This window comes from Ranitomeya variabilis, chromosome 1 (assembly GCF_051348905.1).
Source record: "Ranitomeya variabilis isolate aRanVar5 chromosome 1, aRanVar5.hap1, whole genome shotgun sequence".
Taxonomy (NCBI): domain Eukaryota; kingdom Metazoa; phylum Chordata; class Amphibia; order Anura; family Dendrobatidae; genus Ranitomeya; species Ranitomeya variabilis.
The window spans coordinates 377,111,570-377,133,825 of record NC_135232.1 but is presented as its reverse complement, the minus strand read 5'-3'; the positions used below and the strand labels follow the sequence as shown (position 1 = coordinate 377,133,825).

At 42.6% G+C, this 22,256-nt stretch overlaps 1 protein-coding gene across 1 annotated transcript in view; it reads left to right on the top strand.

The window, feature by feature from the left end:
• PCSK5 (proprotein convertase subtilisin/kexin type 5) overlaps positions 1-22,256 on the top strand; it is a 738,778-nt gene that overhangs the window by 698,695 nt on the left and 17,827 nt on the right. Inside the window, exons 33-34 of the mRNA XM_077249026.1 lie at positions 46-223; positions 19,713-19,930. Coding sequence (XP_077105141.1) covers positions 46-223; positions 19,713-19,930 — 396 coding nt within the window. The remainder of the gene's footprint in view (positions 1-45; positions 224-19,712; positions 19,931-22,256) is intronic.

Below are 22,256 nucleotides of genomic sequence, written 5' to 3'. Positions count from 1 at the left end.
TTCTGGAAACCAGATCTGATGTCTCAATTGTTTTCATTTCCTCAGATTCCACATGTGTGAAAACATGTCCTGATGGATATTATGCAGAAAAAGATGAAAGGCGTTGTGAACTCTGCCATAGGAGCTGTGTGACTTGCACAGGGAGCCATAGCATGGACTGCCTGTCTTGTAAAGAGGGGTCATATGTGCAGCATCACAGCTGTGTACAACATTGTATGACTGGGTAAGAAATCAAGAAATAAGTGAGGACCACCACTTGGCAACATGAAGATGTTGGTGACTTCATGTAATATCACATCTAATGATTGTTAATGGAGTCGTGTTGCAATCCTAAACCAAGCACTGCCATTTTGAAAAATACAACACTGCTTGACTTTGTGCCTGATTTTTACAGCCAGATCTAAAGTCTAAAATGTGGCATGCAAGTCGTAGATAAGTCGTACAAAGGTATTTTAGTCACGCGACTTGTCTGAGAACTATTCTTGGCCCTAGAATAAAATAAATGATTTCAAATTATTTGTACAAAAATATCTCAGTCGGACTCAGGAGCCACTGCTCCACTGTTATATTTTCTCAATGGAATTACCAGATTATTACATGGGTTTCCATAAATTGGCATTTTTAGCTGCCAGGATGTCTGGTCTGTTATTTATTTTACTCACTTATATGGCGTCATTAATTCTACAGCACTTTATAGACATTATCATCACTGTCCCTATTGGGGCTCACAATCTAATTTCACCATCAGTATGGAGTGAAGGAGGAAACCCGAGAACTCATAGGAAGCCCACGCAAACATGGGGAGAACATACAAACTCCTTGCAGATGTTGTCCTTGGTGGGATATGTACCCATGACCCCAGTGCTTACCACTGAGCCACCGTGCTGCCCAATATGTGACTTTTGTTTTCAATATTCGATGTAATTTCCCTTTCATCATAATCCAGATAGAGGAATCTAAGGAATATATTCAAGTCTATCCTAAATAATGAGAGGCAGGGGGTATAAAGCCAAGATGCATATATTATACCTACCAACCATCTCAGATTCAGCGAGACAGTCCCAAATTTGGAAAACTGCTCTGGTAGGTTGGGGATATGTCTCTATTTCCACTCTACAGTCACAGTTGAACACAGGAGTTGAGCAAAGAGCCGTCAGGTTCATGCTACAGCATTTTATCCATGAAGAGACTGAAGGACCTTCACATTAGGTAACAGTCTCAGGTCACATGTCACTGAAGAGCAGGTATGCAGGCAAATGTGGTGCTTGTGTCAGGGTCACTATTACGACTGTGGAGGCATCGTACTATGTTTGGGGGCATCATACTGTGTGCAGGAATTACTGCATATTGTATTTGGGGGACACTGGGGTCAGTATATGGTGTGAGTGTGCTATGGGGCATCCTACTGTGTGTGGAAAGTTGTGGGCATCATACTGTCCGGGGGAGTGTGTGTTGGGACATCATACTGTGTGTGGAAAGCTGTGGGTGAAATCACATTATGTGGAAGGCTATGAGGGTATTATGCTGTATGTAGGGGAACAGTGAGGCATTATAGTGTATGAGGGGCTGTGGTGGCATCATAGTGCGAATGGATGGCTGTGAGGATATCATACTGTATTGGGGAGCTCAGAAAGCATAATTCTCCAAGGGTTCAGGGGGCTGTGGGGCATTATACTATGTGGGGAAAACTGTTATGGCATCATACTGCATGTGATCGGTCTGCAGGGGGCTTCATACTGTGTAGGGAACCTGTGAGGGGAGTATACTGTTTTTAGGGGGCTGCAGGGGCATCATACTGTGTGAGGATCTCTGGGGACAACATGATGTGTGTGGGTGTCTGTGGGGACATCATACTTTGTGTGATGGGCACTGTGGGGGCATCAACGTGTAGGGTGGGCACTGAGGTGGCATCATACTGTGTGTTGTGCACTGTAAAAGCCATGGAAAGGATATTATACTGTGTGGGAACACTAATGGGCTATACTAGGAGCAATATTTCTTTGTAGACACATATAAAGAAATTAATGCAGTTAGGGAGGTGGCTTAGCATAAAATAAAAATTGCCACAGTCCCAATTGTGTTGGAGGCTGTGGGATCATCATTTTATATGTATGGGGCTGTGTGAGCAACATGCTGGGTGGGAACTCTGGAGGTATCATACTGTTTTGGGGGTTGAGGGTGCTGTGGGGGGCATACTGTGCGGATGTCTTGGAGAGCTTTATGCTGCATTGGGGAAATGTATTGTGGGGACATTACTCTGTGGGGGTTATTGTACATTGGGGCTATCATTCTGTGAGAGAGAAGCTGTGTGGCCATCATACTGTGTGAAAACTCTAATTGGCTGCACTAGGAGCAATATTTCTGTGTGGTCATATATAGAGAACTTGGCACAACTTTCAAAAGTTGATAGTTATGAAAGATAGACCTATTAGCAACTCTTGACATGTCAGTTTTAGTAAATACATATATTCACAATAAAATAACAATCAGGTGTACCATTTTTCTGTTACCTCTCCTATATTGTCATCAATGCTATAACAAATGGGTATTTGTATCCCTAAAACAAAACCACAGCTAGGCTATTTTTCAGCGTAGGCAAAGTTTAATGTACTGAACTTACCCTGTATTTTATTAGCTCAGGCAAAGTGGGTAGTTGGCGCCTACATTTATATAAAGCACTTGAAACACATTATGTGGTAGCCCACCCAATTATGCCCATGAAACAGTGCACGTTACACTCCTCTCTTTAGGGCTGATGTTGTCCCCCACATTTCTCCAGAGACTATAGTTCCTAATTCATAAGGTTAAAGAGGAGAATGTTAGGAAATGCTTGGTCTGAGTACTCTACTAGTCACTGTTTAGCTTTTCAATTATATGGTTATCCAGTAACGGTAGTTTTCTGATAAACAGCAATTTTGAGAAATCACCTCCATAAGTGCTGACAAAGTATTATGCTGCCTGGGGAGCACGGTGAAGTGGTTTTTCAGCTATAAATGAAAGCTGCCATACTGTAAAAGCAGGTATGTAAAAAAGACAAGATTAGTGCATGCTGCAATAAATGCTCTTGTGCAGAAGCATGTAGGCAAAGATTAATCAGTGTGGTGTCCTCATGCTCAAATTCAAGCGAGTTTTGGACCCAGAGTAATATACTTGATAATTAAAAGCTACGGATTGAGCGGATGCTCTACCGCCCTCCCATTCACTCATCCTTACTGTGGTCATTCAGTTAGAAGGAATGGGTGCTTGGAAGCCCAGTCATACTATAGTGAAGCCGGTCCCAGCTATCAGACATTTATTGCCTGCCATGTTGATACGTGACAAATGTCAATTTTGGCAAAGCCCTTTTAAAGGTATATGGCTTGATCGTTAAAAACTTTATGAATTATTCGCCCTACTGTGATCACTGTGCTGTAGGATCCAGATCAGTAAATGATCCTAGTATTTCTTCTGCCAGCTTAGTGAAATGTGCTCTTCTATTTTACTTCATCTTAATTCACAAATGCAAACAATGAGAAAATGGTGTCCTACTGTTATACAGATTTGCGAAATGTTGACTTGATACATGATACCATGACGCAGCAAACCTCAACGGAGGTGCTCTTCTGTTCTCAACAAAGCGGCTGCTGATGGAGGCGCATGTGACCAGGCTTGTCCATCCTCCTCCTCACCTGTTCCTCCACCAGCAGAAATTTGAGGAGCACCGTGCAGAGTGTTATGAAGTCTGTATTAACAAGTTGAGGAGAACCTATAATATGTATACATTAGTAAGTGACACAAATTTATGTCCTAAACATATCTGTTAAAATAAGTCCAAACCCTTTAATTTACCATTTAACACCCTACAAAGCCATTGAGAACTTGTCATTTAGATTTGCATCATATGTTAGGTGTCAGATTAATGTCTGCGAGATCGGTATCTGTACACGTGGATTTAATCTATCTCTCACATAACAAGTCCTTACAAAACAGATGTCATAGAGAGTAGTTCACCACTTATTTTGTAAGGAGATAGCTACAACATTAAATTTCTGGAAATTCTAATTATTTCTTCTGCTTTTGCACAAGTTGACCCCGTTCTAAGAGAGAAAATATTCTTAGAAGTGTTACAAAACATCTTCATTATGTGTCTGAAATGTCTTCCATAACTTTATGGTCCATACTAGCTGAAGAGCCCGACGTTGCCCGGGCATAGTAACTAACTGTGGTTAGTTATTACAAATTATAATGATTATCCTCCATCCAATAGTCAAGTGCCCATATACCCATCATACATATCCTCCATCTCATAATCCCGTGCCCATATACCCATCATACACATCCTCCATCCCATAGTCCCATGTCCATATACCCTTCATACACATCCTCCATCCCATAGTCCTGTGCCCATATACCCATCATACACATCCTCCATCCCATAGTCCCATGCCCATATACCCATCACACATCCTCCATCCCATAGTCCCATGCCCATATACCCATCATACATAGCCTACATCCCATAGTCCCATGCCCATATACCCATCACACACCCTCCATCCCATAGTTCCGTGGCCATATACCCATTATGACAACATCTTCACCATTGAAACCATTCTGACATCATCGTCGCCATGGCAACTTATTATGACATCATCGTCACCATGGCAACAATTATGACATAACCGTCATCATTACAACCTATTAGGACATCATCATCACCATGGCAACCATGATGACTTCACCGTCACCATTGCAACCTTTTATGACATCATCACCGCCTTGGCAACCATTATGACATCATCTTCGCCATGGCAACCTTTATGATATCATCGTCGTCATGGCAATAATTATGACACACACACATTCACACATACATTCGTTTATATATATATATATATATATATATATATATATATATATATATATATATATATATATATATATATCTCCTGTGTGTTCAATTATTTTAGAACAGTACATACTACCGTAATTCCCTGAAGAGGACTTATAGCAGACATGTCATCCCAACATAAAACCGTACTCCATTATTAGGTGGAAGTTGAGTATTGTGTATTTTACGGGTTAACCTGCCCTATTATACTTTGCACTTTGTCAAAACACATAAGCAGATGGAATTAAAGGGGCTGTCCTGTACTTTATATTGATGGCCTATCCTTAGGATAAGTCAATATCAGATTAGTTGTGGTGCGACACCCGGCATCTCCACCAATCAGCTGTTCTTGGTGCTGGTGGTGCTCAGTTGTGCTGCAAAACTATGTATTGTAGCCACAGTGATCCACCACTAGCCCACTAGTCTAGTACAGATCCACCACTAGTCAAATGATATACATGGATCTACATGTCACTGCTGCTGCCAATATACAGTTGACTAAGCTGTGTAGTTTTACTCCGGAACTGAGCACAGTCATTTGCCGCTTGCACCAAGTACAGCTAATTGGTGGGAGTGATGGATTTCGCACTGATATTGATGAGCTTCACTAACGATAGTCCCTAAACATAAAGTATTGGACATCTCCCTTTAAGTGAAGACAATTATATTACACTAGATGGTGGCCCGATTCTAACCCACCGGGTATTCTAGAATATGTATAGTAGTATATAGCTCAGTTCACGCAGTATATAACACAGCCCACATAGTATATAACATAGCCCACGTAGTATATAACACAGCCCACGCAGTATATAACACAGCCCATGCAGTATATAACACAGCCCACGTAGTAAATAACACAGCCCACGTAGTATATAACATAGCCCACGTAGTATATAACACAGCCCACGTAGTATATAACACAGCCCACGCAGTATATAACACAGCCATGTAGTATATAGCACAGCCATGTAGTATACTGCCCAGCCACATAGTATATAGCACAGCCACGTAGTATATTGCACAGCCACGAAGTATATTGTACAGCCACTTAGTATATAGCACAGCCCATGTAGTATATAGCACAGAGATGTAGTATATAACATAGCCCATGCAGTATATAACACAGCCCATGCAGTATATAACACAGGCCATGCAGTATATAACACAGCCCATGCAGTATATAACACAGGCCATGCAGTATATAACACAGGCCTTGTAGTATATCGCACAGAGACATAGTATATAGAACCACCCATGTAGTATATAACACAGCCCATGTAGTATATAACACAGCCACGTAGTATATTGCATAGCCCATGTAGTATATAACACAGGCCACACAGTATCTAACACAGCCCACGTAGTATATAACACAGCCCATGCAGTATCTAACACAGCCCACGTAGTATATAACACAGCCCATGTGGTATATAGCAATGCGGGCACCATATCCCTGTTAAAAAAAGAATTAAAATAAAAAATAGTCATATACTCACCTTCCGGCGGCCCCCGGATCCAGCCCAGGCCTTTAGCGATGCTCATCGTGACGCTCCGTTCCCAGTAATGTATTGCGGCAATAACACGTGATGATGTAGCGGTCTCGCGAGACCGCTACGTCATTTCCGGTCATTGCCGCAATGGATTCTTGGGACCAGAGCATTGCGAGGAGCGGGAAAGGCGCCAGAAGGTGAGAATATAATGATAGTTTGCTGTTTTTTTTTAATTATTTTTAACATTAGATCTTTTTACTATTGATGCTGCATAGGCAGCATCAATAGAAAAAAGTTGGCCACACAGGGTTAATAGCGTTAAGGGACTGCGTTACACCGCGTTATGCCGTGGTGCAACGCAGTCTGCTTAATGGACTGCTAAACCGCTATGGGGGCACTGACTGGAGGGGAGTAAGGAAGGGAAATTCGCGGCCGGACTGTGCCTGTCGTTGATTGGTCGCAGCCAGCCGGCTGCGACCAATCAGCAAGGCGGGATTTCCATGACAGACAAACAGACAAACAGTCGGAAGTGACCCTTAGACGATTATATAGATAGATTTTTCTTATGCAATTTTTAGCATGCCTAGATAAGTATTGTAACTAGCGGCTGTGTGTTGCACTTAGGCACTATCGCCTGACAGGTAGTATATTAATAAGGAATTAAAGTGGAGGGACTGTATTTTGTAATTGAATAATATACAGTGCCTTAAAAAAGTTTTCATACCCCATGAACTTTTCCTTGTTACATCCACAAACTTAAATGTTTTTCATTTTAATTTTATGTGATATACCAACACAAAGTAGCAAGTATTTGTGGCATATAGAAGAAATCTATATATATAATTGTCTAAGGGTTTAGTTGTCTGTCTGTCCTGGAAATCCCACGTCGCTGATTGGTCGAGGCCGCCAGGCCTCGACCAATCAGCGATGGGCACAGTCTCTGATTGGTCGAGGCCAGCCTGCCTCGACCAATCAGCGACGGGCATTGTCCTCTACTGCTGTCAAGCGCCGCCATTGTGTTGTCTAAGGGTCTAATTGTCTGTCTGTCTCAGAAATCCCGCCTTGCTGATTGGTCGAGGCCAGCCAGCCTCGACCAATCAGCGACGGGCACAGTCTGCCGCGAATTCTGGACTCATCATTGTCCTCCACTGCTGTCAAGTGCCACCATTGTGTAGGGTGTGTGCCTGCGTCTCCCTGTATGGGCGGCATCTCCCTGTGTTTCAATGAGGATGACAGAAAAGCAGCAGCAGCAGCAAGAAAATGACATCGGGAACAGGAGACACCACAACAAACTGCCGCCAGACAAGCCCAGGATGTGGAATCTCACAGACAACGTCGCCAACAGGAGACACCACAACAAACTGCTGCTAGACAAGCCCAGGATGTGGAATCTCACAGACACCGTTGCCAAGCGGAGACACCACAACAAACTGTTGTACGACAGGAACAACATGATCGCCAAATTCATAAAAAATGAATGCTCTACCAACTAAGGCACGACCAGGACAATATTCAACAACTTGCACATTACGTAACAGACAATGAAAGTACAATTCATGAACACTACTGTGGGAATATGAATGCAGTTTGCTCTAAATGCGACTCTCTGAATTTGATTGATGAAAAACCATCTGACAATCAGTTTACTCAATGCTGCCAAAAAGGAAAAGTTATGCTACCGAGACCTCACTACTCAGATCTGTTTGAGCAGTTAATGAAAGGAATGCATCAACACAGTAGAAATTTAATGGAAAATATCAGAAGCATCAACAGTTCTCATGCGTTTGCTTCATTCGGTGCCAACATTGCACCGCCCCCTGGATTCGGACCGTATTGTTTTAAAATTCACGGCCAGATCTACCACCGCACTGGAACACTTCACCCAGAAATAGGACAACCACCAAAATTTGCACAATTATACATCATTGATACAAATGAGGCTACAGAACAAAGGATGAACCTAAAATAAAACGAAAAGTGTGATGCTGAACTGATGAACCAAATTGCTGTACATTTACAAAAAAGAAGCCCATTTGCTGCCGCATATCGCATGCTAAAAGACGTTCAAGCTGAGGAGGAACAGAGGGCTATACAAAATGGTATTGAAATGCCTTCTATCGTCATGGCCATTAAACAAGAACGTAAACAGAATCCTCGACTTTACAACAAACCACGTGTAAGTGAGGTCGCAGTTGTTTTTCAAAACGATGATGGAGAACCTCCTTTTCAAAGGGATATATTAGTCCATCTTAAGCCAGACCAAAATAACCCTTTGGTTCCTAAGACACAACGAATTAGCATTTTGCACAGCAACCTTGATGCTCTTCTGTATCCGCTATTCTTTCTAAGAGGTGAACAAGGGTGGCATGAAAACCTAAATCAACAAGGAACTTCAAGAAGAATTACACAGCTGCAATACTACAGTTTTCGTCTGTCTGTCTGAAATTACTTCAATCCTATTTTAAACGGTGGGAAACTGACACAACAGTACTTAGTTGACGCATATGTTAAAATTGAAGCTAATCGTCTAAATTTCATAAGAATGAACCAAAAACAACTTAAAGTTGAAGACTACTGCGTTCTTCAAGAACATTTGCAAAAACAATCAATTGAAAAGGGAATTCCAATTGGAAAAACAGTAATCCTCCCGTCGTCGTTTGAAGGTAGCCCCCGCAACATGCAACAGCGTTATCAAGATGCAATGGCAATAGTAGCAAAGTTTGGAAGACTTGACATTTTTGTGACAATGACCTGTAATCCTAAATGGCCGTAAATTACCGAAAATCTAGAACCCTGGCAAAAAGTTGAACACAGGCCGGACTTAGTCGCACGCGTATTTCGACTGAAACTCATCAGCCTTTTGAAAGACATCAAAAATGGGCTTTTTGGAACAGTCGTAGCAATGGTACACGTCATAGAGTTTCAGAAACGAGGTCTCCCACATGCGCATATACTAATTATCTTAGACACGGATTCCAAGATTCGTACGGAGGAAGAAATCGACAATATAGTGTGGGCTGAAATTCCTAACCAAGAAAAGTATCCTGAACTGTATAATATTGTAGTCTCTCATGTGGTTCATGGCCCATGCGGTGTAGCAAATCCAAAAAGTCCATGCATGGAAAACGGAAAGTGTACAAAAGGGTTTCCAAAGGAGTTGAAACAGCACACTGTTAAAGACTTGGATGGCTACCCATCCTACCGGCGACAACACATTGATAACATTGCTTGCAACAAAAAAATTATAAATAACTCATGGATAGTCCCATACAACCCGTACTTATCACAATGCTACAACTGTCACATCAACGTAGAAATCTGTGCTTCAATAAAAAGTGTAAAATATCTCTTCAAGTACATCTACAAGGGGCATGACAAAGCTAACATCGAAATACAACAGAAAACAGTCAATCACGATGAATCATCAACTTTTGTTGACTCAAGATATGTCAGTGCTCCAGAAGCTGCTTGGAGGATATTTGCGTTTCCAATGCATTCACAGTCCCATGCCATTATACGTTTAGCTATTCATTTACCAAATCAACAGCAGCTTTTTTTCTTTGAAGATGCTGAAGTCAAAGATGTCTCAAAAACTTTAAGCACGACATCAACATTAATGGAATGGTTTTTGCTGAACCAACGTGACGAAAACGCAAGGCACTATTTGTACCGAGAGATTCCAGAGCATTACATTTGGAATAAAACTTGGAATCCAAGACAACGAGGAGTTAGCAGAATAATTGGACGCATTTATACTGTTAGTGTCAAGGATCAAGAAAGATATTGCCTTCGGCTGTTACTACTACATATCAAAGGAGCTAAAACTTATGACGATTTGAAAACAGTTAACGGAGTATTGCACGATACATTTAAAGCTGCAGCTTTGGCTTTAGGACTTCTATTGGATGATACTGTGTGGAAACTTACTTTAGAAGACGCAGTTACCCTACATATGCCTAAGCAACTTCGTGAATTGTTTGCCTACATCTGTGTATTTGGACCGCCTACAAATCCAGCTCAACTTTGGACAAATTTTAAAGAACATCTAATCGAGGACTACTGCTTACGTCTATAAGGTCTAAGGAAGTGGACCCTCTGGGTCAGGGCTTCAGAGCCCCCGAGGACGAGTGGACCAGATGAAGCCACCCCCTGTACAGGGAGAGTTAGGGACAGGCCCAAGGAGGGTGAAGCCGCAACTGCCGGAGCCAAAGGGATGACTGTAGTTAGAGCACAGAGAGAACGACAGGCAGTGGGGAGACGGGACTAGTGAAGTGACTAAAATGATGGAGGCAGCAAAGACAGGGTACTAACCAATAAGATGCTGGTACTCGAGAGAAGGAGGACAACGGAGCCTTCGGACTGGCTGGGAACGGCAGGAACACAGGACTGGCAGAACAAGGCAGGAGCACGGGACACTTGGCAGGATACGGCAGGAACACAGGACTTGGCAGGATACGGCGGGAACACAGGACTTGGCAGGATACGGCAGGAACACAGGACTAGGCAGGATACGGCAGGAACACAGAACAGGCAGGGGACAGCAAACAGAGGACGTAAGGAACACTGCGGAGATAACACGGATCAGAGCCAAGGAACCTAAGGGGTTACTGGCGGTTAACCAGCAAACGCAATAGACGCAAAGGCGTCTAAGCAGGGCAGGTGCTGGGAAGAAGTACCCGACGGGCGCCGCCATATTGGAGGCGGAGCCACCGGGTCACAACCTCCCAGCAGCCCCAGCGATGAAAGGAGCACGCATGCGCGAAGCACAGGAGGGACGAGCGCCGGAAAAGCAGGAAGACAGAGAAGAGAAGGGAGCATCGGGAGCGCGCCGGCCGGACAGGTAAGTATGAAAAGGCGGCGTAACAACGTCTTCACAACAGAAGTGGAAGTTGTCAAAATTGCGAATCTTATGCCATGCAAGATGTCCAAAATATCTTACTACTACGTGGAAAAACGTTTTCAGACTTTAATTTTCCCCAGCCTGCCATTTAAGTTCCACAAGTTCCAGAGTATGACGAAGCTTATGAATTATTGTTGGCAACAGAGAAGACAAACTCCTTAAATGTACAACAACGGATTGCATATGACACTATTGTGAGCGCTATAGAAAACCAAGCAGATGCAAGGCCAAAATGTTTCTTTATTGATGGTCCAGGAGGGAGCGGTAAAACATACCTCTATGAAGTTATAATGCATCACGTTAGAGGGTTGGGAAAAGTCGTATTGCCGTCGGCTACAACAGGGATTGCAGCAAACCTTTTACGAGGAGGTCGCACTATCCATTCACTCTTTGGGATACCAGTTCCAGTCAATGAAATCTCTATTTCCAGAATAAAACAAGACACATTTGCAGGAAGACTGTTAAAAAATGCACATGTTTTCATACTTGATGAGTGCACCATGGCACCCAAATATGCTTTGAGCTTAATTGACAGACTTCTGCGTGAAGTAATGACTACAAATGTTGATGAAGAAAATAAAATTCCGTTTGGAGGTAAAGTTTTTGTCATTGGCGGAGATTTTAGGCAATGCCTTCCAGTCATACCAAATGGAACAAGAACAGATGTTATTGAGTCCAGCTTAAAAATGGCTGACCTTTGGAAACAAATTCAATAAACTCCAACTAATTAACAATATGCGATCTTCGGACCCAGAGTATAGCAACTGGCTTCTTAAACTTGGCAACGGTGAACTTAGCAACGAATACAACCTTGGAGAAGATATTATTGAAATACCAGAAGACATGTTGTGCACTGACTGCATCATAACTGATGTTTTTGGACAATGCATTGAAATTGATGTGAACGACCAAAGCAGTGTTGAGAGGGCCTCTTCTCATGCAATTCTCTGTTCCAAGAATGATGACGTGGCTCTGCTAAATTCCCAGGTGATGGATAGAATGCCTGGTGAGTATAATTGTATAAAAGTGATGATTCAGTGGATGTAGACAATGAAGATGAACGAGAGCATTATCCAGTTGAATTTTTAAATAGTCTTACGCCATCAGGAATGCCATCCCACAGACTTCAACTGAAAGTTGGAACAATCATAATGTTGCTGCGGAATCTAAATACGAAAAATGGTCTATGTAATGGAACTCGCCTTATTGTTACTGGACTCCATTCTCACGTCATTCAAGCAAGAGTGATCACTGGATCAGCAAAAGGAGATGAAGTGTTCATTCCACGCATTGATTTATGTCCTTCAGACACGGGTCTTCCATTTAGGCTTCGGCGTCGACAGTTTCCAATAAAACCAGCTTTTGCCATGACAATAAACAAGTCACAAGGTCAAACTCTACACCGTGTTGGCATATATCTACCGCAGCCCGTTTTTGGTCATGGACAACTCTACGTTGCATTTTCAAGAGTTAAAATGAGATCCAACGTCAAGGTGCAAGTTCTTCCTACCCTTTTACAAGGAAAGTTGCTTATAGGTAGTCAAAAGGTATTCACAAGAAATGTGGTGTACAAAAATATTTAAGCTTGATATTGTTAATAAATATATTACAGTGTCAATGTCTTTCTTTTGTCCGATGATTTATTTAAATACAGTTACAGTTCATGTAATGTGGTTTATATATTTTGATGATCTGTTTCATAATTTCATTCAATTGTATTAAGTTCTATGACTAATAAAATTTAATGATAATAAATATATTTTACCCATTATTGCATTATTCTTCAATCTTCATAAATAAACTACATACATATTCTAGAATACTACGCTATATACTACGTGGCCGGTCGCGAACAATCAGCGACAGGGATATGGTGCCCACAATGCTAAATACTGCGTGGGCTGTGTGACATACTGCGGGGGCTGTGCTATATACTACATGGGCAGTGTTATATACTATGTGGGCTGTGTGATATACTGCAGGGGCTGTGCTATACTACATGGGCAGTGTTATATACTACGTGAGGTGTGTGATATACTGCAGGGCTGTGCTATATACTACATGGGCAGTGTTATATACTACGTGAGATGTGTGATATACTGCAGGGCTGTGCTATATACTACATGGGCAGTGTTATATACTATGTGTGCTGTGTGATATACTGCGGGGGCTGTGCTATATACTACATGGGCAGTGTTATATACTTAGTATATAGGAGGCATGTAGTATATAGCAGACAAATAGTACGTGGCCTGTTCTATATACTATGTGGCTGCTATATACATACATACATATTCTAGAATACCAGATGCGTTAATACAGGCCATGCACTATATATAACACAGCCCACTTACTATATAACACAGCCCACACAGTATATAGCAGCCACGCAGTATATAACACAGGCCACGCAGTATATAACACAGGGCACATAGTATATAGCACAGCCCACACAGTATATAACTGCGCCGCCCTCTGCCTGAACAGTCAGTGCGGAGAGACGGGACGCTGAGGAGCAGCGACGAGAGGTGAGTATGTGATATTTTGTTTTTATTGCCTCAGCAGCAGCATTACATGTGGCACAATGCTGTATGGAGCGTCTATGGGGCCATAAAGAACTGCATGGAGCATTACATGGGGCATCTATGGGGCCATAACTGCATGGAGCATTATATGAGCCATCTATGGGGCCATAACTGCATGGAGCAATATATGGGGCATTATATGGGGCATCTATGGGGCCATAAAGAACTGCATGGAGCATCTATGGGGCCATAACTGCATGGAGCATTATATGGGGCATCTATGGGGCCATAACTGCATGGAGCATTATATGGGGCATCTATGGGGCCATAAAGAACTGCATGGAGCATCATATGGGGCATCTATGGGGCCATAACTGCATGAAGCATTATACTACGTGACTGGGCAAAATACCACGTGACTGGGCAATATACTACGTGGACATGCAATGTACTGCGTGGGCTGCGCAATGTACTGCGTGGGCTGTGCAATGTAGTACGTGGGCTACGCAATGGACTGCGTGGCTGCACAATGTACTGCGTGGGCTGCGCAATGTACTGCGTGGCTGCGCAATGTATTACATGGGCTGCGCAATGTACTGCGTGGCTGTGCAATATACTGCGTGGGCTGTGCAATATACTACGCATACATATTCTAGAATACCCGATGCGTTAGAATCGGGCCACCATCTAGTCTACTATATAATTGTCTAAGGGTCTCGTCCGTCTGTCCTTCTGTCTGTCTGTCATGGATATTCATTGGTCGCGCCCTCTGTCTGTCATGGAAATCCAAGTCGCTGATTGGTCGCGGCAAAACAGCCACGACCAATCAGCGACGGGCACAGTCCGGTGGCAAAATGGCCGCTCCTTCCTCCCCGCAGTCAGTGCCCGCTCCATAATCCCATCCAGTCAGCCCTCACACAGGGTTAATGGCAGCGTTAACAGACCGCGTTATGCCGCGATGTAATGCACTCCGTTAACGCAGTTATTAACCCTGTGTGACCAACTTTTTACTATTGATGCTGCCTATGCAGCATCAATAGTAAAAAGATCTAATGTTTAAAATAATAATAATAATAATAATAAAAAAAGGTTATTCTCACCTTCCGACGTCGTGGCTGTCCTCGGCAGTGCAAGCGGCAGGTTCCGGTGCCAAGGATGCTATGCGCGAAGGACCTGCCATGACGTCACAGTCATGTGACGACGACGTCATCACAGGTCCTGCGCTCATACCAACCCTGGGACCGGAAGCTGCCGCGTGCACCGTACACAGGCGCCAGGACTTGCAGGGGCCTTCGGAAGGTGAGTATATGTTTATTTTTTGTTTTAAGTCTTTTTTAACCACGCATATAGCGCCCACATTGCTATATACTACATGGGCAGTGTTACATACTGCGTGGGCTCTGTTACATGCTACATCTCTGTGCTATATACTATGTAGCTGGGCAATATACAACGTGACTGTGCAATATACAATGTGACTGTCCAATATACTACGTGGCTGTGCAATATACTATGTGCTCTGTGTTATATACTACGTAGCTGTGCAATATACTATGTGGCTGTGTCGGTTCTGTTATATACTACGTCGACTGTGCAATATACTGCGTAGCTATGCAATATACTACGTGCCTCTACAATATACTACGTGGCTATGTTATATACTACGTGGCTCAGCTATATACTACGTCGCTGACCAATATACTACAAAGCTGTGCAATACACTACGTAGCTGTGAAATACACTACGTTACTGTGTTATATACTACGTGGCTGTGCAATATACTACGTGCCTGTGCAATATACTACGTGGCTCTACAATATACTACGTGGCTATGTTATATACTATGTGGCTCTGCTATTTACTAAGTGGCAGACCAATATACTACATACCTGTGCAATACACTACGTGGCTGTGTTATATACTACGCAACTCTGCTATATACTACGTACGCTGTGTTGCATACTACGCAGCTCTGTTATATACTACATAGCTATGTTATATACTACGTCAGTTGTGTTATATACTACGTCACTGTGCAATATAGTACGTAGCCTGTGCTATATACTACCTACATATTCTAGAATACCCGATACGTTAGAATTGGGCCACCATCTAGTTATACATAGTTTTCTAAATATTTAAATAATATAAGACTGAAAATTGTGACGTTCATCTGTATTCAGACCCCGAGTTAATACTTTGTAGGACCACCTTTTGATGCAATTAATGCTGCAAGTCTGTTAAGTTATGTCTTTATCAGTTTTTCACATCTAGAAGTTGATATTTTTGCCTATTCTTCTTTGCAAACCAGTTCCAGGTCAGTGAGATTGGATGGAGGCGTCTGTGAACAACAATTTTCAAGTCTTGCCACAGATTCTCAATAGGATTTAGGTCTGGACTTTGACCAGGTCATTATAACTCATGAATATGCTCTGATCTAACTAATTCCATTGTAGCTCTGGCAGTATGTTTAGGGTCGTTGTCCTGTTAGAAGTCCAACTTAGTCTCAAGTCTTTTGCAGCCTCTAACAAGTTTTCTTACAGGATTGCCCTGTATTTAGCTCCATCTATATTCCCATCAACTCTGACTAGTTTTCTTGCCCATGCTGAAGAAAAGTATCCCCACAGCATGATGCTGCCACCATCATGTTTGACGGAGGGGATGGTGTTTTCAGGGTGATGTGCCGTGTTAGTATTCTGCCACACATAGTGTTTTGTGTTTAGTCCAAAAAGTCTGGTCTTTCTGACTAGAGCACCGTCTTCCACATGCTTTGTCCCCATATGGCTTTTTTAAAACTGCAAACGGGATTTCTTATGGCTTGTTTTCAAAAATAGCTTTCTTTTTACCACTCTTCCATAAACGCCAGATTTGTGGCGTATACGACTAATAGTTGTCTTGTGGACAGATTCTCTCCATCTGAGCTGTGGATCTCTTCAGCTCATCAGTGTGACCATGAGCCTTTTGGCTGCATCTTTAACCCCTTCATGACCTTGGGATTTTTCGTTTTTCCGTGTTCGTTTTTCGCTCCCCTCCTTCCCAGAGCCATAACTTTTTTATTTTTCCGTCAATATGGTCATGTGAGGGCTTATTTTTTGCGGGACGAGTTGTACTTTTGAACGACATCATTGGTTTTACCATGTCGTGTACTAGAAAACGGGAAAAAAATTCCAAGTGTGGTGAAATTGCAAAAAAAGTGCAATCCCACACTTGTTTTTTGCTTGGCTTTTTTTTTCACTAAATGCTAAAACTGACCTGCCATTATGATTCTCCAGGTCATTACGAGTTCATAGACACCTAACATGACTAGGTTATTTTTTACCTAGGTGGTGAAAAAAAATTCCAAACTTTGCAAAAAAAAAAAAAAATGCGCCATTTTCTGATACTCGTAGCGTCTCCATTTTTCATGATCTGGGGTCGGTTGAGGGCTTATTTTTTGCGTGCCGAGCTGGCATTTTTAATGATACCATTTTGGTGCAGATACGTTCTTTTGATCGCCCGTTATTGCATTTTAATGCAATGTTGCGGCGACCAAAAAAACGTAATTCTGGCGTTTCGATTTTTTTTCTTGTTACGCCGTTTAGCGATCAGGTTAATGCTTTTTTTTATTGATAGATCGGGCGATTCTGAACATGGCGATACCAAATATGTGGAGGTTTGATTTTTTTTTAATTGATTTATTTTGATTGGGGCGAAAGGGGGGTGATTTGAACTTTTATATATTTTTTATTTTTTTCACATTTTTTTACCTTTTTTTTTTTACTTTTGCCATGCTTCAATAGCCTCCATGGGAGGCTAGAAGCAGGCACAGCACGATCGCCTCTGCTACATAGCAGCGATCTGCTGTTCGCTGCTATGTAGTAGAAAATCAGGTGTGCGCCACAGGGTGGCGCTCACAGCTACCGGCAATCAGTAACCATAGAGGTCTCAAGGACCTCTATGGTTACAATGGAGAAGCATCGCTGACCCCCGATCATGTGACGGGGTCGGCGATGCGATCATATCCGGCCGCCCGGCCGGATGCGGTAGTTAAATGCCGCTGTCTGCGTTTGACAGCGGCATTTAACTAGTTAATAGCGGCGATTTCACCCGCCGCTATTGTGGGCACATGTCAGCTGTTCAAAACAGCTGACATGTCCCGGCTTTGATGCGGGCTCACCGCGGAGCCGTGAATCAAAGCAGGGGAGCTGACCTCGGACGTACTATCCCGTCCGAGGTCAGTAAGGAGTTAATTAGTGCTCTTCTTGCTTGGGATGTCAGTTTAGGTGGATGGTCATGTCTTAGTAGGTTTGCAGAGTTGCCATGCTCCTTCCATTTTTGGATGATGGATTGAACAGTGCTTCGTGAGATGTTCAGAGCTTGGGCTATTTTTTTTTATAACCTAACCATGCTCTTCTCAACAACTTAATTGCTGATATGTTTGGTATTTTCTGTGATACTGTTTGATTCCAAATGTTCTAAAACAATCCTCTGTGGCCTTTACAGAACAGCTGTAGTTATACTGAGAATAAATTACACACAGGTGGACTCAATTTACTAATTATGTGACTTCTACAGGCATGAGACCTGAGTGACCAATTTTGCCACCACTCTTTTGCCGGCTGATTACTACTGATTTTTGCCAACAACAAAGAGTACGCTGACACTGTGCAGAGCACACAGAGTACAGCTCGCAGGGAAGACACAGCAGGGATGGACAGAGACCCTGGAGGAGCGTCACTGATGATGCTTCATTTTGGGAAGGGGGCAGGGGTTGTAATAGTGACAGTGGCCTCTACCCCCTGCTCTCATTATGCTTTGAGTATCCCGCTGGGGATTCTCAAACAAAGCGCCATAACACAGGAAATAAGGAAAAAAATAGAATAGTGTAGTTAGGATTTTTTTACACAAGTATATTGGAAGATAGCTTAGATTACGGCACTAAATAGAGAGGGATTTAGAATTAATGAAATTTAGTTTGACTCCGCAGCATCCCTTTAAGCTCCATGTCTGCTTTGGTTTTCAGTTGCTCACTCCCTTTTTTCCGGGACAAGTTACAGTTCTGACACCATTCATTTCACCATGTAGTGTACTGAAAGAATGGGAAAAATTCCAAATTTAGTGAAAAATAAAAACTCAATTCTGTGATTGTGTGTTTTTTTTTCTGGCATTCATTTTGCAGTAAAATTCCCCTAGCAACATAGTCTTTATGATTGCGTTGGTACGAAACTGCTTTTTTGTTCTCTCATTTTTCTATTTAAGTGTTGTAATTAAATTTGGAAATTTGTAAAAAAAAAAAAAAGTACCGGTATATATTATTTTTCTAAATGAGTTACCTTAGTAGTCTTGAATCGGCGATCTCTTGATCACCAATACAATACACTATTTCCAATAAATCCCAGCAAGGTTTCTAGGTGTAATACCATGGCAATATCACTGGCTGATAACAGTCAGAAATGCATTCTGCTATCTTGAAGAATTTACGTGCCACTGTCACACTTATCAGAGGCATGTAAGTGGCTTACTTACTGTCGGGTGGTGGCTATGTAACAAAATTGCTTCTCAAGCGGCACGTAGCAGCTTCAGGTTCTGATCCCGCTCCACATAGTGACATGTACGCTGGTGGCCACTAAAGGGTTGATTCTCTTTTCCTTAGTTCTATTTGGTTTTGCTTCTAGATTCTTGCGTTTTCATGTGGCCAATGATGGCAACTCATTTACTAATGTTTTCAGTTTTTTTTCTGTAAATGCCATATTTTGAGTCTGATCGCTTAGCTATGATGGACAATTGTGGTTGTTGTCCATCCAATGTAATGTAGGACCAATCGCACATACTCCATTCACCATCTATCCACATTTTTAGCACCATAATTGCAAAGCTTTGCCATCACGTACCTAATTTCTGTGGCCGTAGGGAGTAACTTTTTAGATTTCGTGTTTGTCTTCCAGATATTTTGCTGATAACTCCACTATGTCATGTCAGAAATGTCACAAGATGTGCAGGGAATGTGAAGGTCCGAACTTCTCTGATTGTCTCTCCTGCCACAACAACTTTTTCCTTATGAGATCTAAGAAACAGTGTTACAGCTCCTGTCCTGAATTCTACTATGAGGACCATGCAAAAAAAGAATGTGGACGATGCCATCCAACCTGCAGGACCTGCAGTCGTAAGTAATAACAATAACCCCATTCACAGATTTCACATGGGAAAATGGAAATTGGAAAATGTATTGCCCACTGGCTGAGAATCCAAGAGGCAGGCTCCGGTACAGTAACCCACCCGAATCTATCAAGGGAGGAGCTCATTTACTGTTTCACAACTCTTCCTCACACTAAGGCCGGGATCACACATGCGAGAAACTCGTGCGAGTCTCACATCAATAACCGGCACTGCCGCCGGCACTCGGGACTGGAGCAAGTGTGACCCCGGCCTAAGGTTGGGGTCAGAGTTTGAAAAAGTGTCAGTTTACTGTAATCCGATTCTCTCACATGAAGAATCGTATCACAGGTAAGAAGGAGACAGAGAACTTAAAGGGAATCTGTCAGCAGATTTTGCTATGTATTCTGAAGACAGCATGCTGTAGGGGTTAAAAGACAGATTTCAGTGATGCCTCTCTTATCAACCTCTGTCCTGTCATTACTTGCAATGAGTGTTTTAGCACCAGGAGATTATCAATGCTTGGACACAGCAGCAGGTGCCTCCCGGACCGACACTCCCCCTCCTGTGATAGGCAGCTTACTGTCTATAGACATTGTATAAACGACAGAGCCTAGTGTGGGCAGGGTTAACTTTTTCAGCTCTGCTTCATACTAAATCTAAAAACTCTGACTGTGCCAGAACTGTTGCACCCAGTAATCTAAGTGATACATCATTGGATTCAGGGTCTCTTTGCCCACATCATGGTGCTCTCAGATGAGGTAGCAAAAATCTGCTGACAGATTCCCTTTAGTTTCTACATCTTCGCCATTGTCTTTGTCCACGTAAATTGGACTGTACTTGGATGACTTCCGAGTGCAGTCTGATGTTTTACACGCACCCATAGACTTGTATGGGTGCGCGTGGTCCAATTTGCGGAGCCACTCGCAGCATGATGCAATTTAATTCTCATGCTAAATTGGTATGAGAAAAACCTGCAGATCTGCACTGATCATAGTATAACATTGGGCTGAGTGCTATTAGATAAAACATTGGATAGCACTCGTCTGATGAATAAGCTCGTGTCTGTGAGCCCTAAATGTATCATCTCATAGATGGAGTCCCAAGTAAAGTCCTTAAATGGGTATTTCGGTAGCAAGAAATGGATGAGTAATAATAATTTCTATATCAGTGGGGGTCCGACCACTGAGACACCCACTGATTGCCAGAACTGGGAACTACTATTCCCTAACCAGCAATTCGCATATTTGACTGCCACTCCATCCATTTTCTATACAAATGCCGGAGATAGTCAAGTTAGCTCACAAGGGTGTATTCACACGGTTCTGTGTTTATCCTGTTCAAGCAATTGGTGGCGTCTCAGTGGACCAGTGTGTAGGTATTTACTTCTTGTTACTGAAATAACCCTTTAAGTCGGCTACTAAATAGGTATCAAGTGAGTATCAGATAATCTGCAGATGACAGCAATACTATGGTTAGGTCATCAATTATTTAGTACAGGACAACCACTTGAATATTTTCCATGTGCTGTTAATTACTAGGGTTAAGTAAAAAGATTTCAGCCGCACTGGACTGACACCCTGTCCATTCCTCCATGGCATCCATCATCATAGGTCCAGACTGAATGTTGGACCAGAGCAGCTTGAGTCTTTTTTTGCTTATTGGGGTTATATGGCATTACAAATATGCAGTCAGTACAAGTCTGCAGTCATTGTATGTGACTGCAGACTAGTGAATACTCACAGCTTACTCACTGTGCACTGTGAGGATTCTCCGGTGCCAGAAGCAATTTTCAAACTCCCGGCCACAATCTAACTACTTCTGGCCACATTCAATACACTTGCATTGATCGAGGCTGCGCTTGTCTAATCGGCATGTGACCGCATGAATGAACATCACATACTTTCGGTCACCTCCAAGCGCCTGCACCGGAGAATCCTAACAGTGTGCACGCTGTGAAGATTCACAAGTCTGCAGTCACATTAGAATGCAGACTTGTACGCTAAGGCTGAACAAACCCCATAAATCTATGTTTTGCATGTTTACTTATTTATAACCATTTAAAATATCGTAAAAATTCTTAGAGAACCTGTCACCAGAAAAAACGCTATTGACCTGCAGATATGAGGTTAATAGCCTTCCCAGCACCTGTGAAGCAAGGCTCAGGGATGGTGCTGTGGGCCTGCTGCTGCTTATCTTCACCCTGACACCCCACTAACATACAGTGTCTCTTTCCCTCTATGTTGTGCTGTGTACTCACGTTCAAGCCTAAGGACTCTGCTGCCTCCAGGTCCATGGGTCCGGGATCAGTCACACACACACACACATCAGGAGAC